The following is a 20,534-nucleotide window of genomic DNA, read 5'->3' as shown; positions in this document are numbered from 1 at the left end:
TGGCACTGGAACTCTTCCACTCGTATCTTTATAACGAGGCTTTCCACAAAATTTGCATGTAACCCGCTGTTCCTCCGCCCTCCAATAAATCTTGCAGTTGTTGCTGCATACATCTATTACCTGATACGATAAACCAAGACCAGCTACGAGTTTCTGAACCTCGTAGTATAAACCAGGAGCTACATTATCCTCGGGTAGAATACCTTTTACAAAATCAGCAATCGCATCCACACAGTCTTCAGCCAAATTAAAATCTGTTTTAATGCCCATCAATCTTATAGCAGATGATAAAGCTGAATGATCATCTCTGCAACCTTTGTACAATGGTTGCTTTCCAGCATCCAACATATCATAAAATCTCCTAGCTTGTGCATTGGGTAAATCTTCTCCTCTAAAATGATCATTTACCATCTCCTCAGTACCTACACCATAATCTACATCCGTTCTAATTGGTTCTTCTAATCTAACCGCTGGCTGAGGTTCGCTAGTACTACCATGTTCATAATCAGTTTCCCCATGATGATACCAAATTTTGTAACTTCGTGTAAACCCACGCAAATATAGATGAGTCCAAACATCCCACTCTTTAATAACCTTTCTATTTTTACAATTAGAGCAAGGACATCTTAACATACATGTTTTTGCTTCCGGTTTTCGGTGAACTAACCCCATGAATTCGGTTATACCTCGTTGGTATTCTTCCGTAAGCAATCTCGTGTTCGGACCCAAATGAGGTCGATCGACCCAAGAACGAAAATAATTTGAAGAAGACATGTTTTTTATGAATCAAACTCGTGTGTAAAGAGAGTAAGAGGGAGGATGAAGATATAGAGTGAATGAAGAGGAAGAGGGGTGCTTTTATTTATAGTTGAAATCTTGCCGACAGACCGAGGAAATTCCGACGCCAACGGCTAGTTCGTCGGAATTTCCTCGGAATTTTTAAAATCCCCCAACGGCTCTCCAACGGCTATAATATATCCTCAGAATTCATCGGTTTTTTCCGAGGAATATATTTTTCCTCAGTATTCCGTCGGAATATTCCGACGGATTGATATTTCCTCGGAATTCCGTCGGTATATTCCGAGGAAATTCCGAGGAAACCAAATTTTGGGTTTCCTCGAAATATCCTCGGAAATTTCCCGAGGAATTTCATTTTCCGTCGGAATGTCCGTCAGAATACCGCTGTTTTCTTGTAGTGTAAGAACCAGTTCTTAAATAAGAACTTTAAGAACCGGTTCTTAGTTTTTTTAGTTAAAAGTTAAAAAACAGTTTCTTAACTTCCGCTAAATAACTCATCCTAAGAGCCCGGGTTGATCATGCTCTTACGAAGTCCCAACATTCGCTAACGATTCCAACTGTCCCAAACACTAACTCAAACTAACAATTATTTTTAACTTTCCAAATCAACATATAAAAGCCATCATGTATCTATAAGATTGGTGAATGAATTAAACAGACAAAGCATGGAAACATGTGACAAAGAAAATTGTCCATTTACGTTTTCCTTGTGTGATTATACAATAGTCAAATATTATTCCAATACACTATAGAACTATGCGATCATAGTTGTAGGACATGAATCGATGTAAAGTAATAAAATATGTACATAGATTCTTATCAGTTTTAAAATTCTACTAGACTAACGAATATCAAACCAAACAATACAGCAAGAATCACGAATATAAACCATGTGCTTGAATTTTATAAAGTGGCGTAGGGACGAATTTTATATGCAAGAGCTATTATATATTTGCTATAAAATTACCCATATAGGAATGAGCGTCTTCTGTACCAATAATATAAAATTAGGAATACTTATCTCGAACGATAACAAACAAATTAGGGAGACGCCAAACCGTAACGATGAGAAAGATTAGCGGCCGTCAATGGAGATTAGCTCGATCGGTAACAAGAAGAGTCTTTTATGGTTTCTGATTGTTTAGTGGCTAAGACTTTAGATTTTTTTTTTCTCACCGGCTAGGGTTTCGCGCTGATAACGTGTTGCGAATCAAGAGCAACAGAGAATCGGTTATTCTTATTGTTATTCCATAGACAACTATACACATATATAAGAATACAATGCTAAGATTTAGAACCTCTAGAACATAGACTTATGAGCCTATATAGACATAAACATAATAGTTTATAACAAATGTTAAATAATAACTCATATTTCAGATAAATGAATGAGTGGTTTAGTTTAAACTTGAACTGCTCATTTTGTTTACAAAAAAAATAAAAACCACTCATTTTAATATTCTTTCTATCCTTGAAATTACTAATATTGACATTGTGGTAAATTAAAAAGATCTTCAATCTTTTTCTTAGTTTCAAAAAGAGTGTATCGGAGATTATATTTTCAATAATAAAAGCCGAAGGTGTGAGCAGTGCCAGTCTAACACGGTTAGATGCCCTATGCAATATTTTAACAACATATATTTATATTTTTTCTAATAATTATATATAAATATATATAACATAAAATATCACATTAATTTTTTTTAACTAATTAAACTGCATTAATAATTATTAAAATTAATTTTATAAAGCTAATTGTATAGCAATATTTTTTAATTCTATCACCAACATTTTGACCACAATAAATCATAATTTACTAAAATAAATTGTTAATACAAAACTCACATTTAAAAAATAATATTTTACTTATATTTTATATAATTTTTGCTTATATTGTTATATGATTTTATAAAAGATTATATGTAAACATAATTTATATTTAGTTTCTAATAACAATAATATTTATAAAAATATTACGTTGTTTATATAATTTTTATTTAATATGTTACACGGATAACGAAAAACAACTAAACAAATTAAAGAAGCACTAGTGTCATAAAGTATTAGAATTTATTCACTGGTTAATAATTCTCAATAAGTAATATTTATCTAAAAAACTCAGCATATTTATAAATCTATTATATAATAGGAGAGTTTCTCTCCTCCTGATGTAACACGTCAGCAGTCTGTGGGTCCCACTTTTAAAAAATGTGAAAAAGTGTCAAATCTGTAACTCGAACCCAGGTTATTGATATATAAACACCCCCAATTATACCACTACACCAAAGGTTATTCTTTGTACATTGATGGCCGAAACTAACATATATTACGAAGTTCGGAAACTAATATAACATTGTGGACCCCACTTTTTTTTTTTTTAAATTGAAGGGTAACGAATGGTCTTCGACAAAAAGTGGGCTTTGGGCTTTGGGCTTATTGATTTTCTGTTTATTAGGCTTTGTATCTGCCCAAAGTGGTGATACGGACAAAGCTAAGAAGATTAGGGAAGCCGCCATCTTCACCATCTCCTTCGTCGCTTGCGATTCCCCTTCCGGCAATCAGCTATTATGGTCGATCTTTAAGGTTCTACGCACGTTTTGCGCCTACCAAACGCTTAGCTTCTCCTCTAACGCCTTCAGAGCTCTCATATATATAGAATCCGTCGAGGTAAAAGCTCCATCTTGTCTCAAACTTTTCTTTCTCAGTTTTCCGATCGCTTTACTTTCTCACATCCGTCGCGAAAATGACTTATCCAGCTGCTCCAGCCGCTTCAGCCGCCATTGCCACCGTTCCCTACTCCACCTTCAACTCTCTCCGCCTTGGAAGGTCCACTCAGTCCATTGTTGGTCGGCTCATCCGATTCTAGGATTCCAGGACCATTAACAAGAATGGAGAGTTTATGGGCATCACCATTCTCCTCCTTGATGAACTGGTGATGATTGTTTCTAACTTATTTTTTTATCACTTTAACTCTGCTTTGCTTATTCTTTGTTCATATATGAAACGTGTCTTCATGTTTTTGTTTTGCTTTTGTCTATGGGTTTTTTTATGAACAACTAATGATTTTTCTCTGTTTTTTTTACAGGATTCTGTGATCCACGGTTTCTTCCCTGCAATCTCCAAACAAAACATGAAAACTGAATGAATTATGTTTTTAGCAACCGTATCTAAAAGAAATAAAAGACATCTTACTTAACAAATTAAAACCTTTTCTTTTGCAGATTCCGACGACGACGAAGCACCCGAGGACCAACGGCAACGGAATGATGCGGACGAAGCCTAACTGATGTAAATAAACTCCTCTTCAATAACGTATCACACTATTATCGCTCCCCAATCTTACAAACTTAAGCTCTAATCAGGCAAGGGATCCCACAGGTGATGCTGCCCCGACAACGGAGAAAAAAAAAGAAAGATAACCTAACGTTTTTTTTTCAGTTTTTAAGTTCAAATCAGGTTTTTGACATAGAGCCCAACATAATTTGAGCCCAAACATTTTAAACCCACAATTACTTTTTCATAATGTAAAAACGTCAACCTTCGTTTATGTTTTGTTAAACTATTTTAATATTTATGTTTTGTTAAACTATTTCACATAGGGGGAAGATCTCCTTAGAAGGGGAGCCACACGCCACGATGCTTCCAGTTTCACTATTCTTGAAACTCTTATGAACCACAAAGCCAATATAAGAGCTCTGTTTCAATCCAACGGCTGGATTTTGTCACAGACCACCGCTAAGCCTGAAGAGGGAAGAGAAGTGGAGTGCTGCGTTTTGGAAGATGGTTACTTGGAGTTTACAAGATGAAGATGGAACCCGTGACGAGGAAGACGAGGAGAAGTGTTACTTGGAATATCCTAACGTTGAGGATGTAGACAATGTGTGATCTTAGCGATGAAGATTAGTGTAGCTTTAATATATGCTACTATTCCTTGAGCTCCCTAACAAGTACTGCAAACAATGTGTATTTTGAAAAAATAAAATAATTTTGTAATGCAAGTAGTTTGAAACTTTGAGTATTTACTCAAACAACGGATATATACAGAGTTGATAACTTGATATGGATCCCCAAATAAGTTGGTGCTGCGCTGTCCCAATATCTGTCTTTTTAATTTCTATACTTGACGTAAGCTTCCTCATCTTCTTCTTTGTCCCTTTCCGTTGTTCCACGCTCTCTGTTTCATGTTTAGGCATTTTTCACATTCTATATATTTTACTTTAATTATACTTTTTGAATTTTCCTTCCGTTTTGGGAGATGTCTCTAACTTGAGTTAATCGTCAAAAGCTAGGATCAATTTTGTTGTCTTATTTCCAATAAATTTTATTTTTTTAATTTACACAAATCTTAAACAACACCAACATTCCGTAAATCATACCGCCCCACCGATATCCAAAGTAACCAGCTCCGCGCTTGCGCGAGGTCTCAGCACCTAGTTCTAATAAAAAATTCAGAAATATGCCTTCTCAATTTAGATGTCCTAATCTGGTGGCTTGGCTGTCTATTCCTCTGGGCCAGCCTTCAGTGTGAGGCAAAATGCTCTTCCCTCGAACTATTTCTGCTACAATGCTCCTCATAGCTCTTTCTCCTTCATATGAATCAGAAGCATCGTTTGACAACTTTTCATATATGTTTGATTTGCTGTAGGTTTTAATTGATATAGAGCACATAAAAATTGTAATGGGCTATAGAATGTATAGTTTCATGAGCCATTAGACTGTCGTATGAGTTTAAATTGTCATTTAGTCTTCAGGCCTTTACCACGCAATTCAGTTTTCCTTTTACTTCTTTATTGTCTAACAAAACCTTATGCACAATCAAATGATGAATTGAGTGTCAATCACCTTCAATTAAGAAACAAGAGGGGATGGGCGTTGATGATATGAAAACAATTGAAAGGAGTGAAAGATGGATTGGAGCTATATACGTTAAGGACTATATCCCATTAATAGCCCAAGTCAAAATGCCACATCTTAAAACCTACCGGTCGTGTTTTTTATCAACTTAAACATACCATTCATTATGATGTTGAGTCTCTTTATACCTTTCATTTTCAACTTCCTAGGGGCGGAGTTAGATTGTTTTCTTTTAAGTTTGGGCTAACGTTTAGTCGTTTATAGTTAAAGATTTTACTGTTAAAAATAATATTATAAAAAGATAGTAATAAGCGTTTGCCAAGAAAAGGTAATAAGAGAAAATGAATAATATTATTCAAATTTATATTAATTTTGACTCGAGGTTTATTTAGTTACTAGTATATCATAAGCACAAATCAATTTTTTGCGTTTAAATTATATTTAAAAATAATTTTAAATGTTTTTAATCAAAATTAAACTTACTTTAGGCACATTTCTAGAGATGGATAACACCTAAAACTATCATAACTGATATTTTCAGTTTTATTTGTATTTTATATATAAATAAAATTTTAAATAAAATTCTTAAAATTTAATATCATAAAAATGAAATTAAACATGTATGTAAAATATTTTATTTTTATATAATACTTACAAATAATTGTAAGATAGTAGAATATGCTCTTTTATTAAAAAAAAAACAGATATGTGAAATAGTAACCAAACCAAAAAAATCTGTAAATACCCGATTTGCATTATCATAACTGTTAATACTATTTTCTCAGTGGAGTGGCATCACATCATTTGCTAATCATGGGCTGTGATTTCTTTCAAGTTACAAAACAAAACACACTTTTGTCAAAGAAACATAAAAGAGATCGAATCAAACAAGAGGTAAACATACCATTTGTTTTTGGATTGTGTACAGTTTTGTTCTAAGTTTGATTCAAAGAAAGCTTTTTTTTTTTTATCAAACACATTCATTTCATATCATAAAGAGATTACACTCCATTAGAAGAGGAGGAGTTTAGCAATGAGAAAGCTGATTTTACCACCGAATCAGCCATCACATTACTCAAACGAGGTACATACCAAAAGGAAACAACATAAAAAAGGAGCTAAAATGACAGATATTGAATAAAATTAATACCGAATAAAACTAGAACCGAACTTCCTCCCTTCAACAACTTCACCAGGGACTGAGAATCAAACATGATCATCAAGGATTTAACATTTCGAAGAGGCAGCATACATAACCACCGAACGGATGGCGAAGGCTTCAGCCATTAACGCCAATGAGACAAAGCTGCAAGACTCACAGATGGGATCCAGTTTTGATGTAGCGGAAGCTTTATAGGATAGAACTAGAGATCCGTTGATTCTGAGAATACCCGGAAAACTAGGATAATCACAAAGATCTTATTTAGTCTAAGAATGTCTAAGATCAATGTCTTCTTAAATTCGTTGAGATCACCAATGATCTACCGAAAACAAGGAATAAAGAGAAATCTCTTAACTTTTATTAATCAAATCATCAACTACATAAAACCATAGCCTCAAAGACTATATATAAGAAAACATAAAAACCCTAAAACATTAGAGATAATTATCCCAATAATAAATAAAACTTTGAATAATTAGAATATTTAGAATATTCCTAAATATTCTCTCTGCATCATTTTCTCCGGGTTGGAAAGATTTGTCCTGGTCTTCAATTAATTTGTTTCTTCTCTTCCTTAGCATCCAATGACAATATTCTTGCCAAACAAGTAAGCAATGTTGACATATTTCACCAACTTCGACTTGCACCGTGAACAATGTAATCATCATGAAGCTGATATCCATGTGCTCCTCCTTATTACGATGATATGTGAAAGCACTTGTTGGGCCATCTTCTGTCAAAGCCCAATTGGCACCATAATCATCAAAACGTGGATTGTCTAGCTCCAAGTTGTTTACTTCCACGAGAATCTTTTGGGGAAGAACTTCATCTCTCCAACTGCCTACGTCTTTGACCGCGACGTCATTGCCTTCGTCTCGAATCCGACCCTCATCATCATAAAGGTCAAAAATCGGATCACCCTGAATTTCTCTGAAAACTATTTCTTCACTTTCCACGAACAAATTCGTCATGATTCCAGAATCGAGTTTTGATTAAGAAACCAAAACACCAACTCTGATACCACCTGATGTATCGGAAGCTTTATAGGATAGAACTAGAGATCCGTTGATTCTGAGAATACCCGGAAAACTAGGATAATCACAAAGATCTTATTTAGTCTAAGAATGCCTAAGATCAATGTCTTCTTAAATTCGTTGAGATCACCAATGATCTACCGAAAACAAGGAATAAAGAGAAATCTCTTAACTTTTATTAATCAAATCATCAACTAAATAAAACCATAGCCTCAAAGACTATATAAAAGAAAACATAAAAACCCTAAAACATTAGAGATAATTATCCCAATAATAAATAAAACTTTGAATAATTAGAATATTTAGAATATTCCTAAATATTCTCTCTGCGTCAGGTTTAAAGCTCGGGCTCCAGCCTGAGAAAATGTCACTGATACCACAATTTCTAGTTTGGGCGTCCCATGCTGCATCTACATTGCAGATCACAGTGCTAGGGCCGGCAGCAGGAGGAGTTCGCGACACACAAGGAAGACCAGTATTTGCAGGTACTTTGGCAGTGGGGAGATGGGTCTGTGCCGATTGTCATTCTATTGCATTAGAAATGGACTTCATAATAATTTCAAAGAAAGATTGTTTGTCTTTTGTCATCTTCTTTTATGTTTCTGTTATGTTTCTGTTTTTTTTTGGTGCAAAAGCAAGGCAAGTATACAACATATGCAAGTATCCACTTTTTAGATAAGAGTTGGAATTGTTTATTATTACCTTCATTGCTGGCAAAGCTTTGATTTTCCAAACTTCTATTGAAAAATTAAGCTTTGAAACAAAATATATTCAAGTGTCACTTTAACCTGAGATGAACTATTAAAATATTATTAATTGAAAAATAAGAGGAAACTGGATCTAAATTAAGAGTAACCATAAATTTGTATGAAGTTTTTTTTATATCGAAAAACTTAATGGAAAAAGAACAAAGCGATGGAGAATAAAAAAAAAAGTGATGAAGAAACGAGAGAGAGAGAGAATTAATGGAATAAAATATTTTGATCCAAAATAGATAAGACAGTTTTTTCGGCATATAAAACAGTTTCATATGTGATTTAACGAACGTGGGAGTAATAATGTGAAAAAAATCAGAGATCACATTTTATTTTATCAAAATTGTTTTTTTGTAACCACGTGCCATGTCATGTCATGTGTCAAAATTTTGATTGCTCATGTGACTTTAGTATAAAGGATCCTAAGTAAAATTAATATATAACTTATAATGAATACTAGAACGATAACTTATATAATATGAAAAGAATAGTAGGTTTTTTTTAGCACGAAAAGAATACTAGGTTCAAAGATAATATTACATGATGGGATGAGGTAGGTCACTTGGTAAGGACCCTGTGGGCCAATTGTCATGCTCACGGGTTCGACGCCAGGCGGAGGCGAACTGCCCATTCTGTCACCAAATGCGGTATTGGGTGTTGGACCTTGTCCCCAGCCCAGGTAAAGCCCTCCCGGATGAAGTGGACCGCTGCCTAACCGGACCCAGGAGAATGACCCACCCCTGGATTATTATCAAAAAAAAAAAGATAATATTACATCGATTTTAATCTATCACTCCCATACATAAACAAACCCCCCCCCCCCCCCCCCCCCCCCCGAGAAAATGTCACTGATACCACAATTTCTAGTTTGGGCGTCCCATGCTGCATCTACATTGCAGATCACAGTGCTAGGGCCGGCAGCAGGAGGAGTTCGCGACACACAAGGAAGACCAGTATTTGCAGGTACTTTGGCAGTGGGGAGATGGGTCTGTGCCGATTGTCATTCTATTGCATTAGAAATGGACTTCATAATAATTTCAAAGAAAGATTGTTTGTCTTTTGTCATCTTCTTTTATGTTTCTGTTATGTTTCTGTTTTTTTTTGGTGCAAAAGCAAGGCAAGTATACAACATATGCAAGTATCCACTTTTTAGATAAGAGTTGGAATTGTTTATTATTACCTTCATTGCTGGCAAAGCTTTGATTTTCCAAACTTCTATTGAAAAATTAAGCTTTGAAACAAAATATATTCAAGTGTCACTTTAACCTGAGATGAACTATTAAAATATTATTAATTGAAAAATAAGAGGAAACTGGATCTAAATTAAGAGTAACCATAAATTTGTATGAAGTTTTTTTTATATCGAAAAACTTAATGGAAAAAGAACAAAGCGATGGAGAATAAAAAAAAGTGATGAAGAAACGAGAGAGAGAGAGAATTAATGGAATAAAATATTTCGATCCAAAATAGATAAGACAGTTTTTTCGGCATATAAAACAGTTTCATATGTGATTTAACGAACGTGGGAGTAATAATGTGAAAAAAATCAGAGATCACATTTTATTTTATCAAAATTGTTTTTTTGTAACCACGTGCCATGTCATGTCATGTGTCAAAATTTTGATTGCTCATGTGACTTTAGTATAAAGGATCCTAAGTAAAATTAATATATAACTTATAATGAATACTAGAAAGATAACTTATATAATATGAAAAGAATAGTAGGTTTTTTTTAGCACGAAAAGAATACTAGGTTCAAAGATAATATTACATGATGGGATGAGGTAGCTCACTTGGTAAGGACCCTGTGGGCCAATTGTCATGCTCACGGGTTCGACGCCAGGCGGAGGCGAACTGCCCATTCTGTCACCAAATGCGGTATTGGGTGTTGGACCTTGTCCCCAGCCCAGGTAAAGCCCTCCCGGATGAAGTGGACCGCTGCCTAACCGGACCCAGGAGAATGACCCACGTAAGTGGGGAAACCCCTGGATTATCAAAAAAAAAAAAAAGATAATATTACATCGATTTTAATCTATCACTCCCATACATAAACAACCCCCCCCCCACACGCACGCACCTTCGTAACGTCTCCCATTCCCATACTGTTTTTTTTTTTTTTGAGAAAGTATGTTTTTAGCTGTAAAAGAGAATGCATTCCAGAGAGAGACGTTACTGAATAGTGATGTGATAAGAGTTATCGATTCTATTAGAAATTTTGATAATTGATTATATATCTCAACATGTCGAAAAATAAAATGGTTTAGACTTTATGGATAATATAAGGACTTAGTTTTACACCGAAAAAATATAAGGAGTTAGTTGAAATAATATGTGTAGTTTTCGTTGACTTGGACAATGCAGGTACATATCCACCAATTATGCAACTTGTTAACGACACACAAGAGGGACTTCAAAGCCTAAACGCTACATATATATATGCGCTTCAAAGATATCACGTCTAGTTATTGGAATAACTCCGTGTACATGTTGCGTGTTTTAATTTCCTCCAACTTGCACGGACATTAATTAATTTAACTGAAAATAAACTTCAAATTTTATTGGGTTATAACTTATAAGATCCAGTAAATTCAATCTCACAGAAATCTCGAGACCTAGAATTTGTTATGAGGACCACTCAACTATAAAGAATGGATGTAAAAAAAAATACTAGTCAATGTGTGCAACATAATGAACTTTATGGACCTAACTACTTGATTAACCACCATATATAAGTTAAATTATCTTTACGAAAAAACTATGCAATCAAATATTGTTATGGTTATTTGAACACATTTATAGTTCTCCATGTTTACCAAAAGTAAAATTATGCAATCAAATATATATATTTTTGTTCGGGATCTTGTAGTCGAGTGGTAAGAGAAATGGTTTGGGACGCCAACACATTTCGATCAACTTGTTGTGCGAAACTACTTCACATTATTTTGGACATTCACATGGATATGAGTTGCTTTCGGTCCATCTGAACGTCCGAAGAGAGAGTCTATCCATAGGCTAGACTTTCCCTTGATGATTAATCTAGACTCTTCTTTAGGTCCGAGACACCCTCGTGTTAATAAAAAAATTATATATATATTTTTGACTTCAGCCAAAACAAAGACCAATTGAATTGAAGATCGAGTTTATTCAACGGTAGTGAACAACATTGTCGGGTTTTTGGGTTGCTTATGAAACACTATGGCCATCCGAGTCAAAAGTAAGACATAAAAATTGGATAAATATGTTTTCCTTGTCAAAATGAAAAATATCGAGCTGTTTTTGTTTTTATTTAGAAAGGAAGAAGAGACAAAAGAAATGTAAAATTGACGATGGAGGGGATGAAGAAGGGTCCTACGTTATGGAAGAGGTGAAGAAAATTGGTCCATAGAGTGTCTCTCGTAGGAAATTCTTGAGGATCGGAGCTACATGAACGTCACGTTAGTTGTCACTCAATCTGAATTGGACCCAAATCGATTAGTTGAAAAATAAAAATGATTATTTATAGATTGGCAATACTATAAACCCCACTCCATAGAAATTCACATCGTGACTATTAATCTTGTATAGATATATATTGCATTCACGGATAATATGTGACATTTTCGTTGTGGGACATATATGCGTTTGGGCTTTCACGTGCTTATTATCCCCTTAAATCCCTAAACATGTATTTCGTAAAATTTAGATTATTGATCACACTAGAATATTTTCTGAAACAGGTGCATTTCTTTTATAAAGAAACAGTTTACACAACAAATCACTAAAACTAAAGCAATACACTTTTACCAAAAAAACTAAAGCAATAAATATTATGCCATTTACATAAGTAAAACCGATCTCCATTAATGTAGAATTGATCGCTACCCAATGCTTTCAAATGGTTAGATCGAGTGAACACAATTTAGCCTTCGAATAGTGATGGACTGCAGCGTACCGCCGTGAATAATAGTAACAAAAATCTTTACATGTTTATATGTTTTTGTTACTGTTACAACCATATCGCACTTGTCCCGCATGTTACCATTCAGAGTCTTATTTTCATTCATTAAACTTCAACTTGCAAACTACAATAACAAGAGAAGATTATCCATCCTCTGCAATAATAACTAAAAGCTACAACATCTGAATAAGTTAAACAAGATAGATATTCACAAGAAGTTTACAACGAATTCAAAACAAAGTTTGAATGAGAAAGCCTTCACGATAGAGTATGAAATTTAAAATTTAATCATATAGTGTGATGTTGAAGGCTAGCCCTCACCTATGAAAAAGACCATAATAATTTTGATTGCATCTTCGAACTTCTTATAAACCGCTATGCAAGATAACAAACCAACGAAGAAACTGAAGGCGAAGCTCGACAACTAATCCGAGGAGACATCTTCCTCGATAGGAAAAATGTATGATAGTGAAATTCTCTCCAGAGGAAAATGATCGAAACAAAAATGAGAATGAGTCCGGTAAACTCACCTGTAAATTATTTTTAATAAAGCATAAATTGCTGCTTAAAAGACCCCGATATACTTACCGGTAATCACTAATAACTTAACCAAAACCAAACCCACAAAATCCAATTTGGTTTAGTTGGGCCACCAGACCCAGTTCAATTGTACATAATACATGTTTGATTTTCCCCTTCCCTAGAAACCAATATGTATATTTTCGGAAGTCTTGTCTTTTTATCGGAAGTCTTGTCTCCATGCTAATTTATCTCAATGTCAACTTTTAAATTAATTATACGTACAAAGGAAACATATTGTCGAAGATCAATTAATTAACTAACATATTCATTCCGCTTCATAAAAATACATGTTGAAAAAAATTGTTTCAGAATATATTTTTATATTGTCAATGCATTTTTATCAACTAATAATAATTAATTGTAGAAATTAAAAACAATTTGCAAAATTGATTTTTAATGGTTTACAGTTATGAAAAATAAATATTCACAAAAAAATATGTATTTATAATTAAAATTTAATATATTTTATTAATATGTCTGAAATTCTAAAATATACACCATGTTGAATAGGAAGGAGTACGAGTTTATTTTGGGATTTGCACTTTTTGGAGTATTATACAACAATATGTCTTCACTTAATGTTGTTGAACTTAAAGGTCACAAACCGCAAGACCTTGTCGGAAAAATATACATATGGACCCATTTTTGTTGAATCTACTGTATTAATTTAGAGTCCTAAACTTTATCTACCATAGAAAAATTGTTTTTAAATTTTGGACTCTTTCATTTTTATTAATACACAACCTATCCACCGAAAGATCAAATTGTTTCATGTTTTGTTCATCTTTAACCATATGAAACATTACAAAATTAAAATCAAACCAAAACAAAAAAACAAAAATAATATGTAAGTGATTCAGAAATTAATGACCACGCCTAAATATATTAGTGAACAAATAGACGTATTAATATATTTTCAACAAAAATAATCCCACACTTAAAAAGTGCGGGTCATATCCTAGTCTCAATATTATATGCAGACCCTATTAAGCGTGGTCTCGGATTTTCATTAGTACTTGATTAGTTTTTTTGTTCTTTCAACAGCATACGTTAAACCGTATTTAAGTAAAAGAATAAAATAGTAACACTAATACAAACCAATATATTACATATCACGATTTAATCATCTCTTGATTGGTATCTACCATAAATTTTTAAAAATATTATAAAACTATATAGCACTACTATGTGGAAGAGTAATAAAACATTTCAAATTTGATTATTACTTATTTCTTGATTTTTTAATTATTATATGTATATATACCATTTTATCTATTTAATAAGATATACTTGTTTAATTATGATTATCAAAATTAAATAATTAGGATATTTAAAACATGTGATTACATATATCACATATGTTATACTAGATTTCAGTCAGCTAAAAGTAAAAAAATTTGACAAATACCGCTAGTTGATTCTGAAGTAGATATTCCAAAAATAGTGAAGAAGGGAAAAATATCAATACAGGATAGCATTAATGCAGTTTGACAAATGATACTACATGTGTACCTCTAGCTGAATATATTTAATGGCAATGTATTAAATGTTTTGATTCTGAACACGGTTTGACTAAATCGACCTATAATCAATGAAACGATGAATTATCAAACTAAACATACATATATTTGGCAATTCTGATCGTTCGAAAGAGCACTTTGTAAGAGAGCATTGTTCAGATAGTCAAAAGTTTTCGCGAGATACATAACTTATAATCTGCAAACTCTGAAAGTCAAAAAGTGTGAGAAAGATTGTTTTCTTCTAATACGGGTGAAAATAGAGTACAAGTCAAACGAACTCTTTGTACAAGTGTTTTTTATTAAGATGATGGAATCACCAGAAAAAAAGTAATGGATCACAAACTAAAAAATAGAAGTGCTTAGTAAGTTAGTACTATATTGGATCCGTTTATAAGATGTCGGGATCTATGCTTACAAGTTACAACGGGAAACCTGATTAATCAGGGAGTTAAAAACTATGGGCGCGTTTACTGCGCCAGTATACTAAGTTGTTGAACAATAACTATTGTTGTCCCATTTTTATTTATATTTTCATCATTGTTTTCGGCATTTTACCAGCTCGGACAACATACGCACACTAAGTAAAATTAAAGTAAAATTTTGAAAAGATAGAAGCAAAAGCGATCGTTGAGCCGACATCTGTTTAAGCTTTAAACTACTACGTCCGTTCCCGAAAGTAAGATGTTTTAGATTTTTTTCTTGTTCCACAAAGATAGATTTTCTATATTGTTAAGGTATTTTTTTATACTTTTAAGGAACATTAATTGAGAATATTTGAATTGATTAAATTTCATTGGTGGGAAGTTATTGAAAAGTGTATAATAAAGTAAAAAGTAATTTAAATTATAAACATTTATTAAATTCTTAATAAGCGTGCATACTCTAGAAAATTTTACTTTCAGGAACAGAGGGAGTAATAAACACGATGTGATTCGGCATCACAAGATGGATTACTTTTCAATTTCGGGGAATACAAACTGAGAACGACATACAGTATGATATAAAAGAAACAAGTACTACCATTTTTTTTTTTTTTTGTAAAAAAGTACTACGATTTTCACACCTCAAAAAAGTTACTTAATTACTGGTTCGATATCCAACCATATTAGTTTCCGAAAATAGACATATGCATTTATTATTAATATAATTTGTAAATTTAATTGAGTGGTTATCATTATGCAAAAAGAAGAAGAAAACTCGAATTAAACTTGGTATGTTCCGACACATTTCCGGCGAGAGAACTAGCTATATAATTCGTTCAAAGATTTCATCTTGTTCTTGTTCTTGTTCTCATTGGTTTTATCGTTTGTATACGTCATCAACCATATTTTGATTTGGTTATAGAATATTACTTCGGAATATCAAGTTTGAAAATACGACAGACTGTTGTTCAAAAAAAAGAAAATAAGACAGACTATGTAATGCAAGTTGCAACCAACATAATCGCATGCGTTGAAGCTCTCTATCCGATGTGTCGAGAATATCCTCAAGTCTTTTAATATATTAAAAAAACGTATATTCTAAAATGAGCACAAAAAAAAAAACGTATATTCTAAAATTTCATTTGTGTTAAAATTTAGCACCTGATTTAGAAACTAAAGAATGAAATAGTTTTCTATTTAATTATTATTTTAATACTTTTGTTATATTCTCAAATTTGGAAATAAATTAATTATATATATAGATCTAAAGATGTAAGGATTTTTTGTATAACGTAAGGATTTTTTTTTTGTTCGTAAGTAACACTTTTAATGAGTTTTAGAACCTAGCGTGAATGTTAATTATAATTCCAGCATTTTTCAAGCCTTCCAGTTGTAATATTGTGAAATTTTATAGATATATATTTGAAAATATAATTTAGTTTACATAAATAAATAAACTATCTATTAAAGTATATATAAAAAAGACTTATTCTTGGGTTCACCGACCAATAGGATTGTGTTATTTCATATTCGATATCTTTTAAAAAAAAAATAAAATATTATCAAATTATATTATGTTTTTAAAATTAAAAGATAAAAAAAAATAAACAAAAAATAGTAGTAATTACAAAAAAAATATTATTTTTAACGTCGTCAGCAAAACATTAAACCATAAATCCTAATCCATGAACCATAAATCCTAAACCCTAAACCTTTGGGTAAACCCTAAACTGTAGGATAAACTGTAGGATAAATCTTAGACTCTAAATCCAAATCACTAAACACTAAAACACTCAAGGGTTTAGGGTTTAAGATTTAGGGCTTAGGGTTTAGGGTTTTAGTGTTTAGTGTTTTTTATTTAGAGTTTAGGGTTTACCCAAGGGTTTAGGGTTTACAGATTAGGATTTAGGGTTTAATATTTTGCTGACGACGTTAAAAATATATTTTTTAAAATTCTTTTTTTTGTATCTACTATTTTTTTTTTACTTTTTTTAAAAAACATAATATAACTTGACAATATTTTGTTTCTTTTTTTAAAGATATCGAATTTGAAATAATGAAATTCTATTGGTTGGTGAACCTAGAAGTTCACCCTAGGAGATGAACCCAAGAATAACTATATAAAAAATACAGCCGACAACGTTCACAACAGTATAGATTGTGAAGCAGGACTGTAATGGCAATTTCCTGGACCAACATTTTTTTTTTTTTTTTGGTAAAAACCAACATTAACATGGTCCAAAGAGTTCCTAAATGCAACAATGGCAATTTCACATTCTTTTTTCAATTATTCGTACTACTTGTTGCCAATATATTTTAATATGTGGGTTGTATATATCCCATTTTACAAGTTGATTTCCTGTCGTTACGGGCATCTCGTTACTGTTTCTCTCTTTGTTCTACATGGTTTTTTTATTAACTATCTAAAATAATTTCACTCTTAACGGTAAAATAACCTAAAACGCACACATTAATCCAAAACGGCCTTTAGAAGAGAGAGGCGTAACATAAACCGTTGTGGTAAGCGTGGTAATAACTCTCTAAGCTGAGCTTATTTGAGTGATTAGGGACGGTGGATGGAAACGCGTGAATTGATTAATATTCTTTTAATTCTCTTGATTAATCTTTTTTTTTGGATCAAACTCAATTCTCTTGATTAATCATTAAAACAAAAATTGTTGAAAATTGGAATATCTGACTGGTCAAATTTCTGTCGTGGCGTAGCATGAAAACTATATATAAACATCCACACATGCCTAGTGACCCTCTCCATCGTAGCTTACCTACAACATCTGCCACAATCCAATCAAAACATCTCTTTTCATTCTCTCTCAAATCTTCATTTCCATATCTACTTTTTCTCTCCACTTTATTCTCCTACCCTCTCTCTCCCTCTCTCTCTAGAGCTAACGAAAATGGGTATATTGTCAAGAAAAGCTACTTGCATCACTCATGGCCAAGATTCTTCGTATTTTCTGGGTTGGGAAGCGTACGAGAAGAACCCTTACCACGAGGTCAAGAACCCTAATGGCATTATCCAAATGGGTCTCGCAGAAAATCAGGTAACTAGCTAACACTAATCATAAAATAGATTTGACAATTAGTGTACAGCAAAATGTTATATATCTTATGGTCTTGGTTCGCTCTTGCAGTTATCTTTCAATCTTATTGAGTCATGGCTTGCCAAGAACCCTGAAGCAGCAAACTTCGAAAGAGAAGGCCAATCTATTTTCCGGGAACTAGCTCTCTTCCAAGATTACCATGGCCTTCCTTCCTTCAAGAATGTAGGATTATATAAGTATTTAAAATAATCGGATAAATATTACTAACTATTATCCTATTAAACCACAATTTTCTAAATCGGTATGTTTTTGTCATAACTATTTTTCAGGCTATGGCGGATTTCATGTCGGAAAATAGAGGAAACCGAGTTTCTTTTGATCCTAAAAAGCTTGTCCTCACCGCGGGTGCTACTTCGGCTAATGAAACTCTTATGTTCTGTCTCGCTGATCCTGGAGAGGCTTTCTTGCTCCCTACTCCATATTATCCAGGGTTAGTTAACTTTTGTTGAAATCCTTGCTTCATTCACAAGTAACATGAAAGCTTACGTTAACTAAAACACTTTTCTTTTTACATTTATCATTTGCAGATTTGATAGGGATTTGAAATGGCGAACCGGAGTTGAGATTGTACCAATCCAATGCACAAGTGCAAACGGATTCCGCACCACCAAATCCGCACTCGAAGAAGCCTACAAGCAAGCTCAAATGCTTAACCTAAAAGTTAAAGGAGTCCTTATAACCAACCCATCTAACCCGTTGGGTACTACAACAACCCGAACCGAACTAAACCGTCTCTTAGATTTCGTGTCACGTAAGAATATACATTTGATAAGCGACGAGATCTACTCGGGTACTGTTTTCACTTCTCCTGGTTTCATCAGCGTAATGGAAGTCCTCAAAGAAAAAAAACTCGAAAACACCGATGTTTCTAAACGTGTCCACATCGTTTACAGTTTGTCTAAAGATCTAGGCCTACCTGGTTTTCGCGTTGGAGTTATTTACTCCAACGATGATATTGTTGTGGCTGCAGCGACAAAAATGTCTAGTTTCGGTCTAATATCTTCTCAAACGCAGTACCTCTTATCCGCATTGTTATCCGACAAAAACTTCACAAAGAACTACCTCAAAGAGAATCAAATCCGACTCAAAAATCGACACAATAAGCTTGTGTCTGGTCTAGAGGCTGTAGGTATCGAGTGTCTCAAGAGCAATGCTGGACTCTTCTGCTGGGTCGACATGAGACACCTATTGAGATCTAACACGTTTGAAGCCGAGATTGAGCTATGGAAAAAAATCGTTTACGAGGTTAAGATCAATATCTCTCCCGGTTCTTCGTGCCATTGCAACGAACCGGGTTGGTTTAGGGTTTGTTTCGCGAATATGAGCGAGGAAACACTAAAGGTTGCTTTGATTAGATTGAAGATGTTCGTTGATGGACCGTCATCTACGACAAGAAGTCAAAGTGAACATCAAAGGCTAAAGCCTTTAAGAAAGATGAAAGTCTCTAATTGGGTTTTACGGTTATCATTTCAGGACCGTGAACCCGAGGAACGATAGTCTGGTTTATTTTTATAATAAAAGTATAATAAATATGATTGGTTTTCATTATTTTTAGTGATTTGTTCGTCAGATGTATCTTTTTTATCAGAATTCTATATTTTGGTAAAGTTTATAGAGAAAAGTTCATGCAGTGTAGCTTTTTGTATAATTTGTTTTCACATTGTAGTGAGATTTGAAAAGAAAAAAATTGTCAAAAATTGCTTCAGTATTACGGTAAAACATGTCACGTGTTGAATAATTGCCGGCGACATTTCTGGTTGAGAAGCCGTAATTTGGGTCCGGCCAATAAATCCGCTCATTAATTATTATCTATAGTAGTAGTAGACTATGTTCACATTGTTAAGTCTTATTATCCTTTTGAACAGCTACGAGAATTTATTCATTACTCTACTAGTTGACAATAAGATAAATTAGTGCATTCAATATTCAATTCTTCGTTTAGAAGTGATCGATTTCGTTGTAGTGACTTGTAAGTCAACGAAAACTACCATTATAATTCAATAGATGAACCCATTTATACACTCAAAGCCACGTAGACAGGCGAGCGAGATCTCTTTATTCATGTAAATTCGAGTTAATCTTAAGTAGTAGATTGTTGATTCTTTTTTTTTTAACATCGAACTCCATGCTTTATTAATTCAGGATGAAAAGGTTAGCTTTGTGGGCTAACCATCCGGATTACAGAGTCTACATGGAAGAAAATAGAGTTTTGTGAACGAGCTCCTTTTGCAAAAAGGTCCGTTCTTACATTCCGCTCTCTTGCGATAAAAGAAATTGAAAAAACAGTAAAAAGAGATAAGAGATGAATGAATTCATTACATTCCGAAGCCATAGCTGGCCAATCTTCT

General features: G+C 33.3%; 1 protein-coding gene and 1 long non-coding RNA gene across 2 annotated transcripts; both read left to right on the top strand.

Moving 5' to 3' along the window:
* The first annotated feature begins 3,218 nt into the window (after positions 1-3,218).
* Positions 3,219-4,591, top strand: LOC125583931. Its single transcript, XR_007320943.1, has 4 exons — positions 3,219-3,465; positions 3,555-3,730; positions 3,884-4,086; positions 4,398-4,591. It is a non-coding gene; the product is annotated as an uncharacterized LOC125583931 (long non-coding RNA).
* Positions 4,592-17,691: 13,100 nt separating this feature from the next.
* Positions 17,692-19,904, top strand: LOC111204708 (1-aminocyclopropane-1-carboxylate synthase 8-like). Its single transcript, XM_022700006.2, has 4 exons — positions 17,692-18,126; positions 18,217-18,348; positions 18,456-18,616; positions 18,714-19,904. Exons 1-4 carry the CDS (start codon positions 17,980-17,982, stop codon positions 19,681-19,683), a joined length of 1,410 nt encoding a protein of 469 aa, XP_022555727.1. The 5' UTR covers positions 17,692-17,979; the 3' UTR covers positions 19,684-19,904.
* The last annotated feature ends 630 nt before the right edge of the window (positions 19,905-20,534 follow it).

Source organism: Brassica napus, chromosome C3 (genome assembly GCF_020379485.1).
Source record: "Brassica napus cultivar Da-Ae chromosome C3, Da-Ae, whole genome shotgun sequence".
Taxonomy (NCBI): Eukaryota; Viridiplantae; Streptophyta; class Magnoliopsida; order Brassicales; family Brassicaceae; genus Brassica; species Brassica napus.
This window is presented reverse-complemented; position numbering and strand designations above follow the sequence as displayed.

Coding starts and splice junctions, on each gene's coding strand:
- LOC111204708 (XM_022700006.2), top strand. CDS start 17,980: ATGGGTATATTGTCAAGAAAAGCTACTTGCATCACTCATGGCCAAGAT. Junction 18,349..18,455: donor GCCTTCCTTCCTTCAAGAAT/GTAGGATTATAT, acceptor ACTATTTTTCAG/GCTATGGCGGATTTCATGTC. Junction 18,617..18,713: donor CCTACTCCATATTATCCAGG/GTTAGTTAACTT, acceptor TATCATTTGCAG/ATTTGATAGGGATTTGAAAT.